Genomic DNA, 26168 nt, shown 5'->3' with positions numbered 1-26168 from the left:
TACTAATTATTACTGCATGCTTAAAGATGTATTGTCCCCCAAAAACATGAAAAATCAAGATTAATTAAATCAGACTTTGAATAGGTTATTTTGTAGTTTTAATAAAGTGAATTACTTCCATAGAAAAAAAACGGAAAAAAATAATGTTTTCACTTATAAAATAACATGATAAATGGTTAAATTCAACCAAAAATCCATTGGCTGGCAGCCAATTTGACCATTTTTTGCTTTAAATTCCAGTTTTTTCAGGTAAATAAATTTGTTTTCGATCCAATTTTTGGTCGAAGTCAATAACTATTATGTGACATTAAAATGGAATATTAAAAAAAAAAAATTTTTTTTAATTATTTTTCAGGGGGACAATACATCTTTAAAAAAATAATATTACAGTGTTCTATGATCAAAGTAGGCAAAGATTTATAAGAAATTATACAACATACTATTTTAAGTAGTATTCTATATATGTTCTAGGTAACACTAAGTTGATAACTGAAACATGGGGATTATTTTTGTGGGTTATTATGAGACAAACTCTAGCTTAATGAAATGTATGGGAAATGTCCTACTTCTAAAACCATAGGATAATGAAGGTGGTGGGTAAATATAGTAGGAAATAGTATTTCTTTCACATCGTCTAGCAAAATTTACACACATCGGGCGCACACCAAACACAACACTGGTTTTGACGTCAGGTGTGTGAACAGAGAAAGGGGTACAATATAGCATCTTCAAAGTAGGCCAATGTTAACTACATCAATGTGTAAAGCTCTGTCTACACTATCAAACTTTATGTGATGTTCCCATATACGGACATGATAGATAGATCATATCACCATATTATTTGGGCATATCTCTGATAATGTAGACAGAGCTTAAGTTTGACATATAGTACATTACACGTCCATGGTTAGTATAGCATCATCCTTGACAATGCTAATTAAAATATGATGAATAATTATTAATAATATAAGAGTTTTGAATTTTAAATTGACCCAATAAAGAGGATGGTAACTGAAGGTATACAAAACATCCTTTTTTATTAATATTATCCTTGACACTGATTAAAATATTATACAAAAGGTTATTGTGGTTTGGGTATGATGTTCAGAATATTCAATGTTTTTAATTGAGTAATTAAAAAGGTACTTTTAAATATATCAACCTTAGCCCATGTAATTACATTTTAATTCAATAAATAATGGTAATTTTATTACAATAACAGCAGAAATTGTTAATTCTGTTTGTTTTTAAATACGGTAATATCAACAATGAAACAAATATTTTTCTAAGATGGATAAAATTATGTTTAACTAGAAATAATGGCAATGATAAAAAAATAAATTTTAAACAAAAATGGCTTTTTTAAAACTTAATCCATACTCGTATTTATGGATTTTATCGAACAGATTTGTTAAATTAAATTTTAAACAAAGATGGCAAATGTTTCTACAAATATTTAGGGATGTTTAGAAGGATAAATCTATTCAACTGAACTTACTTGTTGTTGTTGAATAGATTTATTTTTTAAAACTTAATCCATATTTATGGATTTTATCGAACAGATTTGTTATGTTATTTGTGATAGTAGACATTTGAACTGGGGACATACTCATAGTACAAAGAACCAGGTGCTTTAATCAAACAAAATGTTGTCAGATGAAGTGGATCTCTCTTCTAAATCTTAACTTTAATGTTCTAAAATACATTATAATCTATGTTCACATTACAAACATCCTACATTTAGCCATGAATGTTTTTTTTCTGGCACAGGTAACCTTGATATAAATGTTTGCAATGCTGAACGGCAAACTCTTCTAATGCACTAAATATGTTTTGCAGCAATGTAAGATAGCGTAAGCTATTTTAAACAACACTGCTTCTGGCAACATAAGGTGCTTGGCCTAGTTTTCTACAGCCAAGATTACAAATCCTTTTCAAAAGATAACTTCAAGTGTTATCTATCACTATCCTGTATTAATCCATAATTTTTTAATACGCAATTGTAAACCATATTGTATCTTTTGATAACTCGTTGGATTAATATCAATTTTGTCATTCATATCTCTGGAATGAATTAATAAAAAGAAGTGTGATGGTTTTAAAGTATTGCATAACCTTCATGAACAACCAACATCTTTTGGTTATTAGAAATCATATTTATCTGTGATCATTGAAGGTCATCAGAATAAATAAACATATTTTATTTTGTTATTTTGTACTTTTAGTTTATTGATAACTACAATGACTAATGGCTAACTGAATAAATAAAACAGATTTGTTGTTCAATTGTGAGTTATATATCCTATATATTATATTCCCATTTCTGTGTTGGGCCATTGGTATTATATAACCAGGTAACAAACCTGGGTACAAACTTTGGCAAAAATTAGGAGGTGGGATTATACTCAAGTATGCATGGGACTATATGTGACTATATACAGTATTTAATTTACATTCTTGTATCTGAGAGTACTCTAGGGAAAAAGTGACTAAATTCCTGGCAAATAAAACTTTTTAGATTTAACATCAGAAATATAAATTCTACGAAAATCTAGAAATAGAAAAACTAATTTAAGTTGAATGCTGTCAATGTCTAGTTGTTGATTACTGTAGCAGTCACCGTCTGAACAAGGATTAAGTCAAATAATCATTTTAAGCAAATTTAGCACCTCTTACGTACTCAGCTTTTCATTAAGCTTGTTAATGAGCCTCATCAAGTTTGACAGTTTGTAAAACATTGACTTTACGTAATAGCATTCTGTCTTTATCAATGTGTTTTAACGTCAATGGAATTCGCAAGATTATTTAAGAACACCAAACATTTGTCAGATGCAATCAATTTTAATTTTAAGATTGAATTCTTTAAAAATGATGAGGTAACAGTTTACCAACCTGGAGATCTGAAAAATGTTTTGCGGAGTGATGCATCTGCTAGATCATAAACCTCAGACGTCAAATTAAACCACCGTCCTGCCACCGGTGGCGCTCGTCGGAAATCCAGAATTCTACCAAAACACAAATATTCATATATATGGATTTAGCATTGGGTCTGAATTTCGCATATTCAGAAAGATCATAATCTTAAGTATTCACAATTTAAAAATTTAATTTAATTAAAACGTTATTCAATAATAACATTAAAGTTTTCTTGGCATCATAAAGGAACCATACAAGTCCCCTTTATAAGCCTCATATGTGACAGGCTATATCCTGTGCTATAATTAGCCATCACTCGTTCACAATTCAATAAACTTGGAACTAGAAAGACTTTTTATTTAGATAATATATTTAATAAAGATTTGCAATACATTTGTCTTGCATTTTGATTTTCTTGTGTATTTCTGTAGTGTATTTACTTCAGTTGATCTGGCAAAACAGCAAAATTACTGTAATAACTACAGTAATTGCTGTAATAACTGCAGTAATTGCTGTAATAACTGCAGAATATATAACGTATTTTTAGAAAATGCAAACAATAATTTAAACTGCTATAGCTTTGTATGAAGGAACTAAGTTGGTTAGATGTTTTGCCAAATATGAAAATTGCAAATCATTCTTGGGTGGGACTCAAACATATATCTAATTATGTTTTTACTCCAGAAATAGATAAACTTTATTGTATATGCAAAAGGTAAATTTTCAGAGTGAATATACTTGTACAGTATGTTAACACACATGGGACATACAGAATTTGATTTCATCTTCAACAGGAAATTAAATGTCAATACAAAACAAATTAAATGTGATGTATAAGGTGAATTACAGGATTGATGAGTAAATAACATTGTCATTTTATAAAGTTGAGTTGTAGGTTGACAGTTACTGTATAATGTCTATGGGATTCTGGGTACAAATGCTGTCAGATTCTTTCCACTCAAAAAGACTTTTGAGAAAAGATTTTTGTGACAGTGATGTCAACTGGTGACAGTGATGTCAACTGGTGACAGTGATTCGAACTGATGACAATAAGGAGATGACAACTAGCCAATGAAGAGCATCACTATCATCATCTTCATCACTGCTGGACAAAAGCCATGGCACGCAGGTTCCACATACCAGTTGGCAGATCCCTAATATTATTGATTTTGTCTCTTTATTGTTTCCGTTGCCATCTTCCAATTCTTTTTCCTCTGCTTTATACTCCACCTGTCTACAGTTGATGTGACTTGCCTATGTCTGTTTCTTGAATTCGATTTTTTGCGGTATTTCTTTTGACTTTGTCTTTGGACTGCACCCATTTGTTGTGGCCGTTGTATGTAATACTGTATACAGATAACTATGTATATCATATTATATATTGAAGAGTGTATGATATAAACAATGATAATGATAATCTTGATTATTACCTGTCTAGGTGAAATGCTGCTATCTCTGCATTATGCCTTTCAATATCAGAGAAATAAAAATGATTTGGTAACGTCTCATATTCTCTTGGAACTCTGCAAAAAAATATAAATATTAAAAAATTTGCCCCAAAGGCTTTGCGGTAACGCTATATATTTGAAATTTGATAATACATAATTTCTTCCTATCAGTTCTATATTGTCCCATCAGTATATTACACTTATAAGCAATTTCAAAGATTTAAAAATACAAATTCGGATAGGAAGATCTTCCTCATCAATAAATCTCACCCAGAGAGACAATTCTCCTGACAAAATTCTTATCGTAAACCTTTGAGAGACAAAATAGATAAAAATTGTTGACAATGTAGACGGATTTAAATTTGCCTTTACCGTAAACGATATTTAAAGAATAATTGCTTCCCACGGGATGCTGTAGAACATCACAATTGATTTATTAGATGTTTGCAACAAAAAGTACAATAAATCTTCTGACAGTTAAATTGTCAATCGCTGGCTATGTAGACAACAATAAAGATTGTACACCCATGTAACGTGTGACTGGCCCGCACGTAAGCATTGATAGAAAGGTGTAATTAGTACGTGCAGAATTAAATTACAGCTTTTATTGCCACTTAAAACTGACTGCTAAGATATTGATATTAGTAAACAAACGTCAAACCAGGTAGTAAGAATATCTATAGAAGTTAAAGATGATGCCGATTAAACATATTATATGATCATGATTTATCTCTGTATTATGGTGATTATAAATCCAACTTTAGATTTTACAATATTAATCTGTTAATCCCCATTTAATCCTCGATTATACATTAAATAATGTAGCAATGATTGATGACTACCTATGTAATGTTACAATACAGTACATTGATAATTTAAAGGAGTTGCTATTTGATTGGAAGTAGTTTGTATCATGTGACATTCATTATTAGTTCTATTGCATGGTAACAGTTCTATTTAGTGGTTCTATTAATTGGTTCTATCATGACAGCTGTACTCTATGTAATTTTTTTTTATTTTGTATCATGTGATGCTGGCGAATGTTGCACATTTTGAAAAACCAGCTGTAGAATTACACCATCTATAATCACAGCCAAAATCCTTAATTTAATTACTCAGCTCGACCTGAACACTAAATGCTTTATTTGTCCGTCATCAACATAAAAAAACAGAAATTTTTCTTGGAAGATTGCCAAATATAAATAAAATTTGATCTCTGGTGCGTGTGCGTACATTGACGGACTAGTGCTGTTTCGCCGTACGACGCCGAGAGCGTTACAGAGACGCTTTCCAATCGAGTTTGAACAATACCATGAAAGCCCCAGTGGTCTAATGGTTAGGACATCTGTATATCAAGAAGAAGGTTCCGGATTCGAATCTCGGTTGGGGCGACTTTTTCTCATTCTCACAGATTTCCTCATCTTTATCGTTTCAAATTAATTAATTAAATGTCAGTATATCACCGGGCAGTTTAGAATTCATGTTCTGTGCCTGTAGTGTTTACATAAAGAAAATTGCACAAAAGTTAAGTTGTAAAAAGCGGTTAAAAATTTAAAAGTTCAAGTTGAATAAAAAAGCATTAAAAATTGACCTAGAACAGCTGATCTTTCAACTCATGACAATTGTTCCCATTCAACTCATAAACTTTCATTTTCATACTGATGGATTGTTCAATTTTATTAATATATATCCAGGTAAAATATAACACAATTACACAATAAAATTGCTACAAATAGCATATGAACAGCAATCAATCAATAATTACAAAGCATTTATGATTTCTCCATGGTAAAAGTAATTTACAATTCATCAAACCTCGATAAAAATCAATGTCTAATTACTTTAGAACTATAAAATACTCTTCAGCGATTGGTAGGATTTTATATTATAGCCACTTAGTCTAAACCATTTGGTTAATTGGCATTTTAATTCTTTATAATTGCTATACATTTATATAACATTTTTCCTTTCTCCAATTGTAAAAAAGACAGTAATTTTCAATAGTTTTTCTTTATTAAATATTATTTAATTTTGAACATATTTGTAGATTTTAATTTACTGTATGTTATTTCATTAATCATTTTGTATTTACGCAGAAAATTTAGGAAATAAAATAAAAAATGATAACATTTAATCCTGAACGACTCATCTAATAGACTCCAAATATATAATCACTTCGTGTGACTGAGAAATTGTGCTTTTTGAGTTTCAAAAAAAGGATGTGGAGAACTTTGTGTTAATTAAAAATTGGTTGTGATAATAATTGTTGTAACTTTCAAAACATTATTTCTACCTCCAAAAGATGCACCTGGCCATCCTACTCACCTGGGGCTTGGGTAATCTAATTCATTATTCTTATATATAGCACATTACATATGAATATCTCAATGCGCTATACAGTTAAATCTCAACATGTTGAAAAGAGACATAAAATACAACATCATGTAGTCCTAAATAAACAAGGCCATATACATGGCTGCAGTCGCGTGTGCAAATTTGAGTTAGTGTTTACCGACCAACCGACCGAACGACCAATCAACCGACATAGTGAGCTATAGAGTCGAGTTGAACGCGACTAAAAATACATTTAAAACTATAAAAAGAAAATTTTAGCAAATCACTATCATAGTAAGAGCGGCGTAAATATGCTTTCAAATTAATTTAAACGTATTATCTTGTATTAAATCATCTATCCTCAACCAATGTGTTTCCATACTGAAAATATCAGTTGCGGTTTAAACATGCTTATGAAAAAAAGTGATTACATATAATATTTCACTGTAATCTGATTCTGTGTGAACATAAATCATTCGATGATGAAAGCATAACAACTTGATAGAGTCGCCGAATGTCACAAGGCAAACTAATTTGTTAGATAAAAATACATTACAGGTATTAAATGTAAGATAAAGATTTACATAATCCAATTCATAAGAATTCATTTGAATCTGTCGGAAAAGAACTTTGAAAGCATCATGCAGTTTTGTTTTACTGCAGTAACTGTAGTACATTTACTAATTAGATAAATATAATTAATTAATTTTGAATTCTTGATGGTTTGTATTCAAAATTCAAATGGATTCACCTAAAAATTAAGTATGTATCATTGTATCTTAATTAAAATCTGCTTTTCCATAAGTTAATACAGGTAATTAATTTATTTAGAAATTTATTGCATTAATTAACTTTTATAATGAACATAGTCTTCATAGAAAAAATTTCATTTGTTCCTAATTGTTTATTATTTATCCATTTTGTCTCTGTGAACAGTCGCAGATTTAGGCGGGAGGCTAAACAGGCTTTAGCCCCTCCCCCTCCCCACCAAATTTAACAGCTATGTCATTTTTAAATATAATAAATTTTTCTGCAACCCAACAGATAGTTTTTATCATTTATTAAATATATAGCAACCCCCAATATCTATAATGCTAGATCCACCCCAGGTGAAACCCAATAGCTAATGGGCTGATTATTTCCGAGTTATAGGGATAACCAAGACCTCACCGTTGTGAATATAAACCAGGTGATCTGAGCACAAATATATGAATTCCAAGACATCACTTCCCTTGACGAAGTATTTATGGTCGCAACAACATGCAATATCACTGAGCTTCGTATCCGATGAACATATATATTTACATCCACTCTGTTTTATGTTCTAACACAGTTTGTATACTCCGTAGAGGTATTAAATGAGGCATTTATTAGAGTTCTGATGTTCCCACGGAATTAGAAACTCGTAACGGCTACTCTTTGATTTTGAATAAATGTATTAACGGCACGCATACTTCAACTTTGTTTTTATTGACGTTTTGTTATGATTTGTTTTTTTTCTCATGTCATTTCATTTTTGTATGACATCAACTATACATTGGAGAATTTCTCTTCTATAATTTTTGTTGTATGAACATGAATAGTATGAATAATTATGAATGAAAATATAGATTTAATTAATAAAGAAACAAATAAATATCTGATATTATTACTATATATGAAAAAGCCTTAATTATTTTTTAAATTATTAAAATAATAAAAGTGTGATGAAAGTGTGCAACATACAGCTAGCTAATCCCCTATTTAGGTAACACCAAAAAACTGCCCTAATCACAAATGATTAATTGCAATAAAGAATATTAAGAATAAGAACAAATGCTGATATGGAGTTAAAAACGTTATTAATATTTTAGCAGCAAAGTGCAGCTTAGTTACTAATGTAAAATGCTTAACACGTGGAAACTACAATTTTATGACAAAATTACCACAAATTTTCCCCCAGGGGGAATGTGCGAATGACGTGCAACAAATCTTGTCCCCAAGAGTAAGTGAAAGTTTAAACAGAGTTCGTTCGGCAAATCAAGAAACAACTCTGAATTAAATTGCAGATTGATCATCATAGACAGCCGACATTACAGAAATTTATCATATTTTTTTTTTCTGTGATTGAAAAATTAATGCTGACCTGTTATGAATATTTTGTTAGTGCGGTTTACTTTTTTTTTTAAACCAATACCATTAAACAATAATATCAAAACGGTATTGAAGCTTTGAAGAGCGGTAAGGTCAAAGGTGCTCTCGAACATCTTTATCAAGAATGTATTGCTTAAATACATGAAATAGACACAGAATTTATAGTATGTACTGCAGTACCTGCAGTAGGCAATACTTACTTCCAAGGCTTAAAGAGTGCTTGGCCACCATCTTCAAAATCAATAACAAGCTTTATTTGAGTTCCTCCTTGTTTCTCCTCTGAAAAAGACAACACAGATATTTGATTATAGGCTCTGTCTACACTATCAAACTTCATGTGACAAAAAATGTGATGTGCCCATATATGGACACGATGTCATATCACTAGCATATTTGGGCATATCACTACTATATTTGGGGGCACATCACACTTCTTTTGTCAAACTAGCTTGACAGTGAAGACAGAGCTTAAATAAATTCTCAAAATAACATCAATATGAGAACTATTAGTGTGTTTAATTTAAGGTAGTATTCTAAAACACTAAATTATAATTGAAATTTACAATTATAATTAATTGGAATTTTATTCCTATAGTATTAGCCATTAATGCAAAAGTGCCAGGTTAGTAAATCTTGAAATCAGGTTGGAGTCCCAGTAAACATTTGTCAAGCTTTTTCATAATGTGCACAAACTAAATTTTATTTATTTTTGTTTAATTTTTTTAATTATCTATTAGTACATAATTCAATTTTAAATTGATGTATAGTGGACTATTACAATAATTTCAATCAAAAATTCATAATTTAATATTAACTGTTAATTACTTTTCAACTACCCATTAAGAGTGTTCTAATTGTCTTATCAGTTAAGTGCACAAATGCAAGTAAGCTTGGCACGAAGTAGACTCAATCATATCAAATTCCATCGTATATACATAATATAATTTCACCGCGATATAATTGTTCAATTATTGATTAATTATCAGGTAACGCTCATTATAATCAATTGTTGCCAAACACAATTAAGTGAGAAATTGATCTCTAATTCAAGATGTTGGAAATGGTTGGCTGTACTGTACAGTCAATACTACTAGCGGCAACAAGGTTTTGAGATCAGGATCGATTTATTTACCATTGAGAATGCTCAATGGAAATTGCAATTCAACAAAATTTTATAAGCTTAATTTCACTTTTGACCAATTGGATCGCATTTAGAAATTGTCACACATTTTTTTAGTGATAATTTACACCCATGCTTGCACCTTTACTGAACTAATAATATTTTATTTATTTTAATATTTTCTATACAAGCATATTTGATATAATAAAAATTATAATATATATTAATATAACTCATGATTTACAGGGGCGGATCTAGCATTATAGATTAGGAGGGGGGGGGGGGGGGGCTAAGTATTTCATAAATGATAAAAACAACCATTGGGTTGTAGAAAAACAAAAATAGTCATTATTTGGGCTACCTACTAAATTTGCGGTGTGGGGAGTGGGGTTTGGCTAAGGCCCGCCTAAATCCGCGCCTGATTTATGTCGTGTTGAAATTACTCCCATACAAATTTCTCACGTGTATTCAAATTAAGAAGTGCAAACATTGCTATTATGAACACAAATCTCAAGTTATTCCTCCATCCCCTATGCACCTGTATGCAAGAATGTTTGTGAGACGTCTTACCGACTTCAAATACTGGATGCTGTCGTAGATACTGCATCAAATGATCAATTCTTGAATTATTGAAAGAATATAACTCAAAACGATTTATGTTGTGTTGAAATTCCTCCCATACCCGCATTCGATAACGTCTGCAAAGCAAAATCATGAAGTAAGATAGTTATTTGTACAACAATGTGGATATTCTGGACAGAATTAAAAAGAGTTATATTGATAAGTGAGTGAGTAAATGTCTTAATATTACACACTAAAACAACACACAAGGCCATCATTTTAAAATATTAATGTGTCTCTCTGTTTCATATCAAATTGAAAATTGGTGTTAAAATATGGTATTAGGAATGGTGAATAATTGTGTAATAATAATTCTTCAATGAAAATTTCTACTTTTCGAGTTATATCTCACTCTTTGAGGAGAAAGGGCTATTGTTGGTTTATCCAGGTAAGTTAGGTAGGAAATAGACAGTGTAATAATAATTGGCATGAACTATGTTTACTTATTTTAATTATATAAAGAGTGAAATGAGGAAGTAGTATACTCAATACTATTTGTGACTCTGTAAGTTGTAAACAGTCTCTATGTCTATGTTTTGAGAAGCAAGAACAAGTATAAGCATTTAAAAGAGCTACTTAAATAAATCTTCTAAAAAGTGTCCATCTTCTACAGTTAGCATTTGCATGCTGAAACAAAATACTTAGATAATTGTATTCTACGTCACTTAATTGAAAAAGTGTGAACGAGAATAATTTAAACAACTTTAGGCATACATCGGAAAATCTGATGGTAGAATCAATCACAGTGTCCAAGATACTATGGTAAAATTAATCATAACTTTTCAATTCTCGGAGGATAATGCAACGTAATATGAAATGGCTTCTCAATTTATGCAGGAAAAGAAGAGCTCAAATATAATATGAATATATTTTTGTAGAATATTAATTTACCAGGAAACTATTACTGTAAACAACAACAACTTATCTGATATAGAAGAATAATTAAATTTCTGCTAAACAATATAAATATAGATTAATCTTGGAACAAGAGTTATAATTGGTATTTATGATTCTTGGTCTCTAATTAGAGTCAGTTTACCTAAGGTCTGTATATGTCTTCAGTGTGTACAAGAAAATAAATGGTCTTTAATTAGAGTTTATATTTGGAAAGGTTTTAATTAAACAGCGACCTGGGAGTTTAAAACTGAAACTAAAGATTTAACATTTTAACCAGACTATCAACCGTGTACTGTACTGTAGTAATTTGACTGGCTATTTATTATTACAAGTCGATGTCAACTCCTTAAGATTTTTAACTAGAAATGTTATTGTTCATCAGTAATGAAAGATCATTTATAGAATGCACAAGAGTTCACATAATCATCGTGCGTTATCAATTCTCCACGGCAATAATTATAATTATTCTCTACTTTTATAGATTTCATTTGACTGATGCCAGAGGGTGCAATAATCTAAAGGTTGTTTGGAGGAGACCTCAACAGTGTGACTTAAATGAATAAGGTATCTGGTTCAAATCCCTATGGATTCAAGTAAACTTGTTTGACATGATGAGGTAATTATTTATAAGATATGATCAATTTATTCTTGCTTTTCCCTTTCTTTGAAATGGAAATAACTTTCGATAATTTTACAGCAGTAATAATAATAAATATTTATAAAGTATCTATTTGATACATACTGTAAATATAATAACAACCTGCTGTTGTTTTTTTTTTTTTTGTCTCAGTTTGAGAGGTATAGTGAGTTCCGAAGTTACACCCATTGTATGGGAACCTGGGGAACTACTTTTCTGTAAAAAGGTGCACAAGTATATCCATGAGGGTTGTATGATGTCCTTTTTATAGAAATACAGAATAACTTCTTCCGTTTTATAAGTTAAATCATGGAATAAGCAGTTGTGTGTGCTATGAGTTGATATTAGATTTTAATGAACACATTACATGGGAAATTTAAGATGGCTGAAAATGTTGGAAAGTTGGAAGAAATACAACATTATGAGAAGCAAAATATTGAAACCTGTTGGCCAAACTAATCACCTCATCGACTTGCAATAAGATCGAACATAATTAAAATTGATCATATGAGATAACGTGTTAAGTCTATCCGTTCTCTGGAGTTTTTTCGCAAATAAAATGTACTAACATTTCATGAAATAAGGAGATTTTTTTTATTTTGTAGACGGAAAACATTTATATGCACGTTTGTTTGTCTGCTTGAATTTAACACGATGATAAATATCAAGTAGGCCGTTAATCTCAACTCCAGTTTAAAAATGTTACACGGCTAAAACTATAAAAATAAAAAATTATTTTCTTTTTTTTTTTTCTTTTGTGGGAAAAATCCATCTTTATTTTTATAGAATAAATATATTGAACCATGTTTTTCTTTTCACATGTTTATACATTTTATACTTGTTTTTACTTACTACTTATTATTTTCTATTTATTGATCAATTGATTTAATTTTTTTCACATAAGATAGTAAAGGAAAAACCAAACATTATTTACATATTAAGGTATTGAATTAGAATGTTCTGATGGAATTTCCACACATTATGTCTTAAACCATTCTTTACTCCATGCTTAAATCATACTTATTTTGGGAATAAATTTAATCTTTATTATATACTTATATGCCATTTCTGCACCAAAGAAAATAAAAACATTTCAAATCAAAGTACTTAACATGGCTTTCCTGTCTCAATGAATTTATTTCATTGCAATTGACGTCTTCCAGTTCGATATGTGAAATACAATAAGGTTAATCTCTACCGTGGATAACTCCAAAGTTAATCAGACATAAGGATAAGTGCATCTAAAGCTGTTGTGTAACAAAGTAGTATGTTGAGGATGTTGTGGTGACCACTGTTTAATGCCCATATGGCCTAATTTAAGCCATATATTTGACTAATGAATTATACATAAATTCACCTACTTTAGTATCAAGAGAGTACAATACAATGCCAAAGGAAAAAAAACCATGGATAAATTTATAATGATCCTTTAAATATATCACAGGAAATAGGGTGAATATATTGGAAACACGAAGGAAAAATGGATTATAGAAATGGAGCAAAGTAGAAGATAACAGAAAAGGGGTCACTGAGGAAACGTGACAAGCAGTAGTAATGGCAGAGATGGGACAAAAATAATACAAACAAAGCCAGTTAAAGAAAAACCTTGATTTATCCATCAACATAGAGAAATTTCATATTGATGACATCCATATAAAAGGCTGTTTCCATTATACTTTGCAATATGATTTTACCTTTTAGTTTCCAATGAAAATGCTGCAAAACATACATTATATTCTACTCAAAATACCATTCATTTAATTTCTCTTTACGGAATTCCATACCTATTTGAAGCAAACTAAACCACTGAACTTGATGAGATGGAAGTGATTATGTAAACAACATGCAGAACATAATTTAGAATTTCTGTGATAGAACCGCAGTCAGGATTGAAATACAGGTGTTCTGATTTTTAGCTTTTACAAAATTGTATAAAAAATAAACAGCCCAGTTCCACTGTCTTGATTGTTTATTGTTTTAGAATACATGCTGCACAGAAGGAGTTTTATGTATACAGCATCTATAAATCTCTTTTGAATTCTTTGGATGAACATACAGTAAGTGCACTTGTTTAACAAGTAAATGTTGGCAATGTATGTATTGGTATAAAACAGTGATGTAGCCACAAGAAATTAAGTGGTGCAGTTTTCACAAGAAAATGGAACAATCTCTGTTCGGGGCACTTGTTTGTCAAAGGCCTCTGTGAAAAAGCGGTCAGGTTGAAGCCTTACCAACCTTACAGTACTGGTGGCTATGCCTCTGTAAAATGATGTTCAAATATTCCATTAAGAATAAATTGTTTCAGAATGTGAATCATTGAAAACATATGGAGGATTGATTGATGCGAAAATTATCTACAAGATAGGACAAACTCATGATATTTATAATATCAAAAAACATATGGATACCATATGGGCTGCTTAAAAGAATTCAAACTCCAATGTAGGCTCAATTGATAATGAAATTAAATGGACGCTTAAATAATGAAATAATTCATTTTAAAACTAATTTGGTTGGGAATTTACATTTACGTGTTGAGGGGGAGGGGGAGTAAACATTTTGGAATCAATTGTGTAACATATTGTACTAGTAGTGTAGTAATTATGAAGTGATCCACAAGCCAAATTTCTGGTTTGAATCTCATCATAATTACCTCCTTGTCACTGTAGTATCATCTTCTAGATGGACAATTAAGCCAATGGTCCTGTGCGATGTACATGCCAAGACAATAGTAAGATTTTGAAAGGAGTACAGGTAGTAGTAAGACTTTCGTAGGCTGATGTGGTAAATATTGAATAAATTAATGTAGCACCCACCAGCTGTGCAAACATGAGACAGGTTACGCGGACTGTACTGCAGACATTGATTAATTGAATCACAAATAATTTAATTAATAATAAAGTCAACATATGGATCTTCAGACTGACAGTAAATTTACATTTCAAATGCTAAGTTCTGTAATGAAAGTATTTTACCGTAAGGCTAAATGGAATTACGTGACCTTTGACATTTAAAAGCAATGGTCATTTTCACACTATCATGGCATATTTTATCATTAAAAACATAAATTGAATACAAATTAGTAACTCATCCCATCACCATAAAAAAAAGTTATATATATATATTTGCACTGAGGAAGATTTAGTGTTAACCAATAGCTCTGTAATGTCTTGGTCTATTGATTGAGATCCAACCACTGTTACTGAAAAATAGACAATGTTGTGGAACCGGTATCATAATACTGGTTCCACAGCATTGTCTATTTTTCAGTAATTTATGCCCTTTGATTTTTATATCTACTGTACAATAATTATATTTTTAATAAAATAATTAAAATAAATATAGTTTTGCATACAGATTTTATTAGGAATTTAAAATTTTACTTGAAAATTACTCCAACAATACACATACTGTATGACTATTGACAGGTTTTATTCTCATGTGCAACAAACATTTTCACTTTAAATATTCATGAACTTGCCAAAAGTAATTGTAATCTGTCACTGTGAAATGTCACGATTTCATGATATATTAATTAAAACTCAAGTATTGAATGTCTGTTTGTTATGTAAATATTAAATCACTATTCATGATTTGAGTTTCAATTAATTACTACATTGTTAATTTAAATGAATTAATAACAGATGTTTTATGTCAATGTACTCTAATATAATTTCATTATCACGGTTTTACAGAAACTGTATATGATTACTGAGAACAACACATGTTGGATTAGGTTGTGTTTGAACCTAGGGCCTTACGATTTGAAGCCAAGCAACAAGCTACAGCTCCACTATACTAGGCCTAATCGATTACTACAACGACATCTAGTGTTATTCCACCACGTTTCATAGATAAAATGTAATTACTTAACGGCTAATTAAGCATGCTCATATCGTGTACACTTGACTTAACATACACACCATAGATGTGCTTTCTAAACACATCAAGAAACAAATAGAATGATTCAAGCCAGAAGGCCTGCACTACAGTGTTTATTTACACCCTACATCTTATAAACGTAAAGTTTCAGAATCATGACTCTCCATAACTCGAAAGCCTTGTAATAATCTTTCACACAGAGCTGCGAGATGGCAATATTTCAGTAGAAGTCAGTATCCTACTTATTACAGTAGCCAATGTAATTGACTGTTTCTGTGAAATGGGGACCAATTTGGGAAAAATGATTATTCTTTAACCACTTTCACACCGGGAAATAGTAATATTACCTTCTGTGTAGTGAAAGAGTCTATGGTAGTTATTTAATCTGTGATAGAATTCAAATTTTAGGAGGACATTTTTCTCAGTAAAGTACTGTAGCATACAATATTATGCCTTCAAATTAATACAGTAAAAAGCAGTTCCTAAAAACAGGAGATAAATGTATAAGGAGCAGGAAGATAGGATACTGTAGGACTGTAAATGATACATTCACATAAATACTGTATCTTTTAATGTATAAAGCTCTGTCTACACTATAAAACATTATATAACAAAAAATGTGATGTGCCCATATATGGACATGATGATGTCATATTACTACCATATTTGGGCAAATCACTTCCATATTTGGGCACATCAAAATTTTTTTTTTTGATAATGTAGACAGAGATTTAAGGTACTGTATTTTTGTAATGTTAAAGAAATGAATGAAGGAAAAGGAAAATTAAAGTAGGCTTAAGAAACTCCCTGTTGATTAGAGAAGTATAACCCTTTGATTTAATAATAGCAGGATGTCATTGGATGTCATATGGCTATTAATGCTTAGTTGGCTGAATTTAACCTTGGTACAGACTACATTTTTAGCTGGATTTTTAGAATGGTGTTGTTAAAAAGAAAACAATAGCCAGTGACATATTCAGGTTGAATGAAAACAGTACGAAAAGTAATATTTAGATTGTGTATTGTGTTATCATAAGAAATCAAATCTAACATTTTTTCTAAAACATAAAAAAATAATTCAAATCCTATAGCCCTCTCCCTCCTCCCCTGTTTTCTCCCACACCCCTGTTTTCTAAATTCTGGATTCATTCCTGGTTAATCGCTTAATTTTTAATATAAATAACGAATGTTCAAATTAATTATAATAATTAATTACGTGAAAGACAGTTATAGTCCAGTAAAGATAAGTCAAAAATAGGGTGAACCTAGAACAAATTGCAACAGAATTTTGTTTTGTTTTGTCTGGTAAATATGGTTCAAATGAATATCATATCCAAAGTTTACCAAAATCGGACACCGGGAAGTGGGTTAATTAGCATAAATTCAAAATGGCCGCCATTTGCTATTTTGAAGCCTCATATCTCTCTAACGGTTGGATTTAGACCACCTAAGTGCATTACGAGTAGATATAAATGTGATATTAAACATTCTAATTAGCATATTTAAATTCCCATATGACGTACCTATGACGTCATATGGTAGTTTTGACGTCATATATTATGTTATAACTGTTTAAATGACATTATACTATGCGAACAATTTAGGAACTGCAAGAAAACATGTTTCTTGACATTCTCCTTGTTGAAATGAACATTATTTCCAAAGTTTACCAAAATCGGACGTCTGGAAGTGGGTTAATTAGCATACATTCAAAATGGCCGCTATTTATCATACCATTTTGAAGCTCCATATCTCCTTAACGCTTGGTTTTAGACCACCTAAGTGCATTGCGAGTAGATATAAATGTGATATTAAACTTTATAATTAGCATATTTAAATTGCCATATAACGTACCTATGATGTCATAAGACATATGACGTCATGTATTTTGTCACAATAATGCTCAATTGGCATTATTCTAGGGGGAAAATATAGAAACCGAAAGGAAAAAATGTTTTTAATCTCATGAAAATAGCATTTACCACAACCAGGTTAAGATCATGGGTATCAGAAGTTATTCGGCCACCCTTCACAACATGCAATAGAACATTCCAGTTAATTTTCTGCAACTTTTTATAACTGCATATATATCTCATATATCTCAATTATATTTAAACAGGATTCTTAATTCTGTAATGAGTCTGGGATTTAATAATTCGACCCCATCCTAAATATGGAGTTGGATCACAGTAAGTCTCCCATCCAAAGTACATACATAGAAAATGTAATGTTGGCGCCGTCAAAATACTTCCACCATACATGTAGGCACAGCAAGTCTACTTCATTGGCTTTTCTGATGTCTTTTTTAATTTTGGACCGAACAGTTCTTGCTTTGAATAGAATGCATCCCCCTGTTTCTTTGTAAGTGCAGAGCATTACAAAGCTCCTTAAGATGTTTTCTTTAAGTACCAATTATTCCACTATTTTTTGCTTCTTCTGTCTTAAAACGCAATCGCTTTTTTTAATTATGGCAAAGTAAGATATTTAATAGATCCCCATCTGCATTCAAAGTTTCTATTCCATTTTTCTGACATTTTCTGTCAAGGAAGTTGAATACTGTCTTGTCGAAAAATACTGTAATTAGTAGTGGCAAGTTTGAAAATTACTTTATTACCTTAACAACCCCTTTTGGATTCCGTTGATGTGTATCTTTAACTGATGGTTCTTCATCCTAGTTAACACTAGGATGAAGTGTCGTTGTTATATGCTCATTGAATCTTGGAAACATCATTCAAAAGATAAACATTATATAAAACATCATAAAAAGTTGTTGTCTCATAAATGATCGACACCAAACAGATGCAATGAAATAGCAACTTTGAAAGAGCAGAATGGAGATGCTGACTATACCGAAAACTACAGTATGACATCTATCATTTCATGTATCATCTCAATTTCCAGTTGGGGAATTGAGATGAGTTTGTGGGAATGATGGGTTTGAATAGCCTGACCCACAGACAATCGCCTCATTACAATATTTTTTTTATTCCTTTACCAATTTAAAGAGATAAAGTTCTAAAAGATGTAGTTTTAGGAAACACAAAACAAGATGTGCGCTTGAGTACAAATCAGTTTCGGAAATACAGTTGATGATCACCTTTTATACGGTTCTGTAGACTAACTATTTTCATAAGATTTTGTAAATGGAAACTTAATGATAAATTTCAACGGTTTTTACATATATATCTACTCGTAATGCACATAGGCTGTCTAAACCCAACCGCTATTAGGAGATACAGGGCTTCAAAATGGTATAGTAAATAGCAGCCATTTTGAAGTCTGATTTTGGTGAACTTAGGATATTATGTTCATTTCAACAGGAAATTGTTAGAAAATTGTTTTCCTGCAGTTTTTTTTCTACATTTTTTAGCATGGGATAATGCCATTTAAGCAGTTATAACATAATATATGACGTCACAACTACCTTATGACGTCATATTTACGTCATATGGTAATTTAAATGTGCTAATTGGAAAGTTTAATGTCACATTTATATCTACTCGCAATGCACTTTGGTGGTCTAAAACCACCATTAAGGAGATATAGGTCTTCAAAATGATATAGTAAATAGCGCCCATTTTGAATTTATGCTAATTAACACACTTCCTGACGTCCGATTTTGGTAAACTTTGGAAATTATGTTCATTTCAACAAGGAGAATGTTAGGTAACTTGTTTTTCTGCAGTTTCTAAATTGTTCGCATAGTATAATGTCATTTAAGCATTTATAACATAATTTATGACGTCACAACTACCATATGACGTCATAGGTACGTCATATGGAAATTTAAATATGCCAATTAGAATGTTTAATATCACATTTATATCCACTCGTAATGCACTTAGGTGGTCTAAATCCAACCGTTAAGGAGATATGGGGCTTTAAAATAGCAAATGGCGGCCATTTTGAATTTATGCTAATTAACCAACTTCCCGATGTCCGATTTGGTAACTTTGGATATGATGTTCATGTTCACCATATCAACCAAATAAAACAAAAAAAAATTCTGTTGCAATTTGTTCTAGGTTCAACCATATTTTTACTGGACTATTAAGGCTTCAGAATGATTTGTTAGGTCGCATGATGCATAATAATAAATAAAATTTATGCTTACCCTTTTCGTGCTTTGCGAGGCTTTAATAAAGTAGCAAGTCCTTCTTTTGGTACCAAGTTCGAACTTGGGTAATCCCGGAATAACGCATTAAACTTTCCCTCTGTCTTTGGTAAAATTGCTGGATCGAAACGCGAAAATTTATGATAAATATTAAAAAAGTTCCCTTCATCTGGAAAGCCATGCGGTCTGGAACGATTTGACTGAGCCTGGTACATCTGTTCTAATTTCGCTACATTTAAGGCATTGTCTTGATTTGGTTTGTTAGTGCTATTTTTTGTCGACCCTGATCGAGAGTCACTTTTGTCTAGTTTTTTACGTATTTGAAAGCCAACTTGGTTTGGATCATAAACAGTTTGAGGGTGAATGTAGTCCTTTTCCTTGATTTTGTTTGACTTACTACCGCCATGTTCGATATCGTTTAGAGTTAAGTAGCATAGCGTGCCTAATAACACAAATGCTATAAGTGCAGAGAATACAGCGAATCTCTGTTTAAGCTTCATGCTTGTGGAAATGCTTCAATTTTCTTTATAAACATAGACACCTCATTGTCTGCGTATTGCAAGTTTTTTAATCATCTCTCACAGAAAATGTCCGGAGGCCTACACACATCAAAGAGCTCAATTACATATATGTAACATCATCACTTGGATGTTGATGTGGCTATTACTAGAAGAAATAAAGAGAAAATATTGATTAGGAAAACAGTAATCAAAGGTTCAGATACAACTAGAACATTCTATAAATTTTAAGAAAATGGGTAAATTGACTGGTTCCTTGAAGAATTGTTGAGGTGGGTGGAGTCAGTCAGCTGAAATTATTTTAAAGCACAGGTGCACTAATACTTAGTTCACACTTTTCCAAAACTTAAGTGCAACAAAAGTAAATTTGACCAATTGTAAGCGATGGATTATTCGAACTGTCACTGTCATTGTTAATTTACTTGCATTAGACTTACATCCTTATGTTGCATCCTAGTAGGAACCAAGCCTAAGCTAAATCTTATATATTTTATTTTATTCCTTCCATCCAGCAGACAAATAAACAGAACACAAAAACAAACATGATGCAAAACAAAGGAAGTGGAAAGCTGAGGAGAGGCAAGAGCAGTACAATAACCACTATCACCGGGAATGGTGTGCCCCTCCACTCCAACTTCCAGTATTGTACATTAAATAATTATTACAAATAACATTAAAATATAAAAATATATTTATAAAAAAATATTATTAGTTACACCCTGCTTGCTCACGGAATCTGGGAAATACCTACGTTCAGGTTCCATACTCCATGAGGCCGAAGCAATTTATGTGGACAAAAAAATGTGATATGCCCATATATGAACATGATGATGTCAGATCACTACCATATTGGGCACATCACACTTTTTTTTGTCAAACTAGATAGTGTAGACAGAGCTTTAGACTTTGGACCTGTAGGCAATTAACAAGTCTTAACATATATCTCTGAGTCAATACGCAATTGATAACTCTGCAAAAACCTTTTTGCAAAAAATGAGTGGGTGACATTTAATTGAGTGGGTGATAATATTTTGTAGGCCCTATATCAAAAAGTGGATGTTGTCAAAAATGAGGTTCAGTGGAAGGCTGTAACAAATATTTATCTGCCAAAAAACAACACAATGGCAAGCATCCAAACATTGTAATTTCAATATTTAATGATAATGTACTATTCATAATGAAAAGATTCTCAAAAGAAAAAGGTACAGGTACATCAAAGTTAAAATTACATTTATAATAAAGGGAAATATATTTGCATAATAATGTGTTGATTTAAATATCTAGGCAATTTACAAATTAAAAAAAAAAAACTTTTTTTACACATCTGCCTATTACAATACTACAGTACATGAATACTGTACATAGTTCATGTATTCTATATACAGTTCAATGTGACAACCTTTAGTACTTTATTTGAACATTGTTAAAAACATTTTTTTTGTATTTAGTATTCCCATACATGTAATTACATCAATGTATCCTATTTCTTTGCTAATGGTTTTGCATTTTATTAAGTGTCAAATTGGCAAATTTCATGATGAACGATAAATGAGAGCGATTTAGTTATTATCTTATATCCTATTACATTTGGGTGTGTATGTTCCCAACTTTAACTATGATACTAATATGGTCATCTAGTGTATAGTTTAGGATGAAATATTATTTAAATCTACACACATTAAAGCTTGAAAATATAACAGTGTTTAGACATTTTTTATTTTACATGAATGACTGGGGTAATGACTTTTGCTATGAAACTTATTTATTTTTAAGGCTAAATAGGCTTTTCCTCTTATAGTTAAGATATATACTGTACATACAGATATTAACAATGTTTACAATGTCGATCCAAAGGCAGTGGGCCTTGTTCTTGTAATGTGAGGAATAATTCTTTGGTTAAATCACGCACTACGTAGTCAGATTTGGAGCCACCATTCACCCGGTCATAAGATAAGCATGACGTTGTTTTCTCTCTTTTTATATGCAAAAATCTGTACTGTGCTTTACTAAATTTTTAACAAAATGTTAGTCTATAGTTTGCTTTGTGTATTGTAATTTGTCTTATTTGTTTATGCATTGTCCTGTCATTGTCATGTTTTTATTGCTATTGTTCTAAAGTTATAAGGGTAGCCATAAAAACTAGCATTGCTCATTTTCCCTCCATTTTCGCTTCATTTTAAACATTTACTTTATCATTTAATCTTAAGCAATTTGGAAAAAAATAAATGGAGATTGAAACTTTTAGTTGCAGAACAGAATGCACCTGTGAACTTGCAGACTTTAAAACGGTTTATTGAGCACTCAAACATCTCTCCTCTCTCATTGAATATATTTGGTAGAGGTACTTATTGAGGCCTTTGACAACTCCTCGGACCTCCTATTACAAAAAAGATGCTTTTCATATAAATTTGAGTATTTATACCGACCTATCTATTTTCATACATACAGTACATATATATTTTGGAATTAACTAAGTAGAAAGCCAGATCAACTGGAGAAAGTTCTCAATACCATGGGTAGAGCTTAATACAATAAATAAAAACTATGAACTTGGTTATTTCATGGTGCTTTATTACTACAAATTTGTTTCTTATGACCAGCAAAGCTGGCCACGCTCATCAAGTAATGTACAAAGCATGAATGACACAAAATACAAAAGCTACTTTTTATATTTTGGAATTATATACATACTTTAAAGCCAAGTACAATAGACATTTGAAATACAACAATATATTAATATTTATAGTTTTATTGTACAGTTATGCTATCAATATGAAATCTGGCCTAGTTACAATTATAAGCACAATAAAATAATGTAGAAGATTGTATATTTTTATTGCTTTATAAAGTAGAATCTAAATTGAAAAAAAGAAATGAATATTGTATGATTTTATTACTTTATGGCAACATATACAATTTCTGGAAAAAAAAGTCGATATTTCTTAAATAAAAAACAACATTTCAAACAATTTATAAAAATATTTAATGTAAATAAGACAACATATTAAATTCAAAGAGACTGCTTTAAATTTAATAGGCTGGTAAATTGATATTACACAACAGAAATAGTAGCTAATCTTATGCAGTGAGAAGCTGTAGTTTAGAATTACAGGCATGTATTGTTATTTTTACCATTTTAAGACAATTTAAATTACAGTAATAATATATAACAAATAAAATGCTAGGATGCATATTCGTGATTTCATTGAGTCAATTCATAGCATTTGTTAGGCCGCACTGCACTACTTCATGCAGAGAGCCCGTACTTACCGTAAAGCACAATGACACGGTGGGCTACTTCAGACGATAGTCTGCTGCTGCAGCCTATCATCGGCCTAGCTAAAACAATAAACTTAAATCAATATTCAGAAACCTGCTTAATATACCTTACATCTTCATTGTTACACATTCATGTAAACAAAGCAATATCGCTTGAAATTCATAACAAACCTGATATATTACGGTGAGAGCGCCATGTCTAAAAACGAATGAGTAAGTGCTTACTTTGCTGTCACGATTTCCGCTAAGTTTCCCCGCAATTGGCTCGGGTTGAGAAAGTTCGCTGAGATACAACAGCGTGTGAAAAGAAGATACATGTCCTTCAAACGCATCACGCATGCGTTACATTTTGTAACCATAAAATTCCCCCCTTGAAAAAAAAACATTTTCACATAAATAATAAGCTAAATTATTAAATCAATTTATACCTACAACGAGTTTTTTTACTTCCGATGCTACATTTATACCGGCTTGCTGCAATGCCCCACGATTTGGTTGATTTTCCTGTTTTCGTGGACTAAAGCTGTTTTTAACCTAGCTTTCTATAGATAGGGAGAATATTTATTTTTACAAGGTTACTTTTAAACATGTAAACAAAACAGATTGTCTTAAGGTAAAACGTTCGTTATAATCTTATACACAGAATTTGGGGGTGGCCTACGTGTATTTAGCAAAGTAGGGCAGTGTGCTCACTTCTAAACCGCCTATGCGTCACCAAAAAGCACTAAAATCATTATTATGGAATTGCGGTAAATACGTAGTGGAAATGACGCGATTGTCGTCATCATCAATGTCCTTAAAGTTTTAAAATAATATTTCTATTCAGTATCATATGAAACGTAGGCTAATTACTTGAAATATCAAACTGATATACAATTTATTTGATTATTAATTCTCGTGACTTAGTAGGGCTAGTAGCCTAATATAGTCATTTTGTTGGTCGGTAACGGGTAACGTTCGTTGACATTGTTCAATCATTTGTCGGCGTACAAAGAAAACATCAAACGCGAAATCTCGCTAACCGAACTTTCAATGCCTCATTCTCGAATTTTCTATTCACACATTTTTTAAAAGCATTCTTTTATATAGCGCATAAGAAAATCCTGTAAATAAAATGTTTAAAAATAACGGAGCTCCCACCTTTAATAATTCCGCATACAGCATACGTTTTCTGCCACTTTCGCCAGAATGGTATTAGGCCTATACGAACTCACAGACAATATCAATTAAACTTACACTTCTTTACCGAATAATTGCAGATAGCCACTAAACGTCTGAAGTCACTATCTCTCCTTCAAGTATGTCACTGCTAGCTATTTAAGTTCAGGATCGGGTAATAGGCCTACGCGCGGTAGCGAGCTGTATTAACGCTACATAACAGATAAGCCCCGCCTACCCAATAAACAAACCAAAGTTTATGTGATAATCTATATCTGTGGGGAAATATTGAAAAAAAATCTGTAGGCCGATCACGCATGTCCTGGTTTGAGTAAAATGTATGTGTTTTTATAACCTATGAACTGAACATGTTCGTGATCTCTAATCCTATAATAAGGCCAGTCATTTAACATGGTTAATTACCATCGTTCATTAGGGACTATTATCTTACCCATAGACATTATATTATAGTGAACAGTATCTCTACTGTTGGTTCGATATTTGTTTTAATTCACATGTGAAATTTCCGAAATGATGAAATGTTCTCCTTAAAAAGTGCGTTCCTCGTTTCGTGTTGGCAACAGAAATTTGCAAGAAATACCTTCAAGGCACTTAAAATGTTTAGTCTAATAGGCCTACGTCAAACGGTACTGCAATAACTGAAGTACACCAACTACTGTATATTTAGATGTACGGTAATATCAAAACTTAAATGTGGTGCATATGATATACAGTATTTTATTTGAGTTAAATATAATATATGTAATAGACTTCTGGTGATGGGCTAATTTCCAAAACGTACGATAATTCTTTTAAAAATAATCGTGAATATTTAAAGATGTATTGTCCCCCAAAAACCTGAAAAATAAAGGTTAATAAATTAAGACCATTTTGCAGTTTTAATAAAGTTGTTCACTTCTGTAGAAAAAAAAAAATTATTTCACTTATAAAAAGACAAAAAAAAACATTGTCTGACAGACAATTTAGGTATTTCTTTAAAAATATATTTTTTTTTCGATCCAGTTTTTGGTCAAAGTGAATAACTATTATGTTCCATTAAAATGGCATATTCAACAAAACATTTAAAAAAATTATTTCTGTAGGGGAACAA

The 26168-nt window shown here is 31.2% G+C and overlaps 1 protein-coding gene across 5 annotated transcripts in view; it reads right to left on the bottom strand.

Moving 5' to 3' along the window:
• LOC144840994 (extracellular serine/threonine protein kinase FAM20C-like) overlaps positions 1 to 25149 on the bottom strand; it is a 33760-nt gene extending 8611 nt beyond the window's left edge. Inside the window, exons 1-7 of one of the 5 annotated variants that reach the window (XM_078697113.1) lie at positions 25040 to 25147; positions 24125 to 24269; positions 20103 to 20768; positions 10522 to 10649; positions 9032 to 9110; positions 4347 to 4439; positions 2893 to 3005 (exon numbers count right to left, since the gene is read on the bottom strand). In XM_078697113.1, coding sequence (XP_078553239.1) covers positions 2893 to 3005; positions 4347 to 4439; positions 9032 to 9110; positions 10522 to 10649; positions 20103 to 20602 — 913 coding nt within the window. In that variant the 5' untranslated portion in view covers positions 20603 to 20768; positions 24125 to 24269; positions 25040 to 25147. The other 4 variants (XM_078697114.1, XM_078697116.1, XM_078697112.1 and 1 more) reach the window with 4 other exon arrangements.
• Between the last annotated feature and the right edge of the window lie 1019 nt (positions 25150 to 26168).

Source organism: Antedon bifida, chromosome 4, assembly GCF_963402885.1.
Source record: "Antedon bifida chromosome 4, ecAntBifi1.1, whole genome shotgun sequence".
Lineage (NCBI taxonomy): Eukaryota > Metazoa > Echinodermata > Crinoidea > Comatulida > Antedonidae > Antedon > Antedon bifida.
Note: the sequence above shows the minus strand (reverse complement) of the source record. Positions and strands in the feature narration are given on the sequence as shown.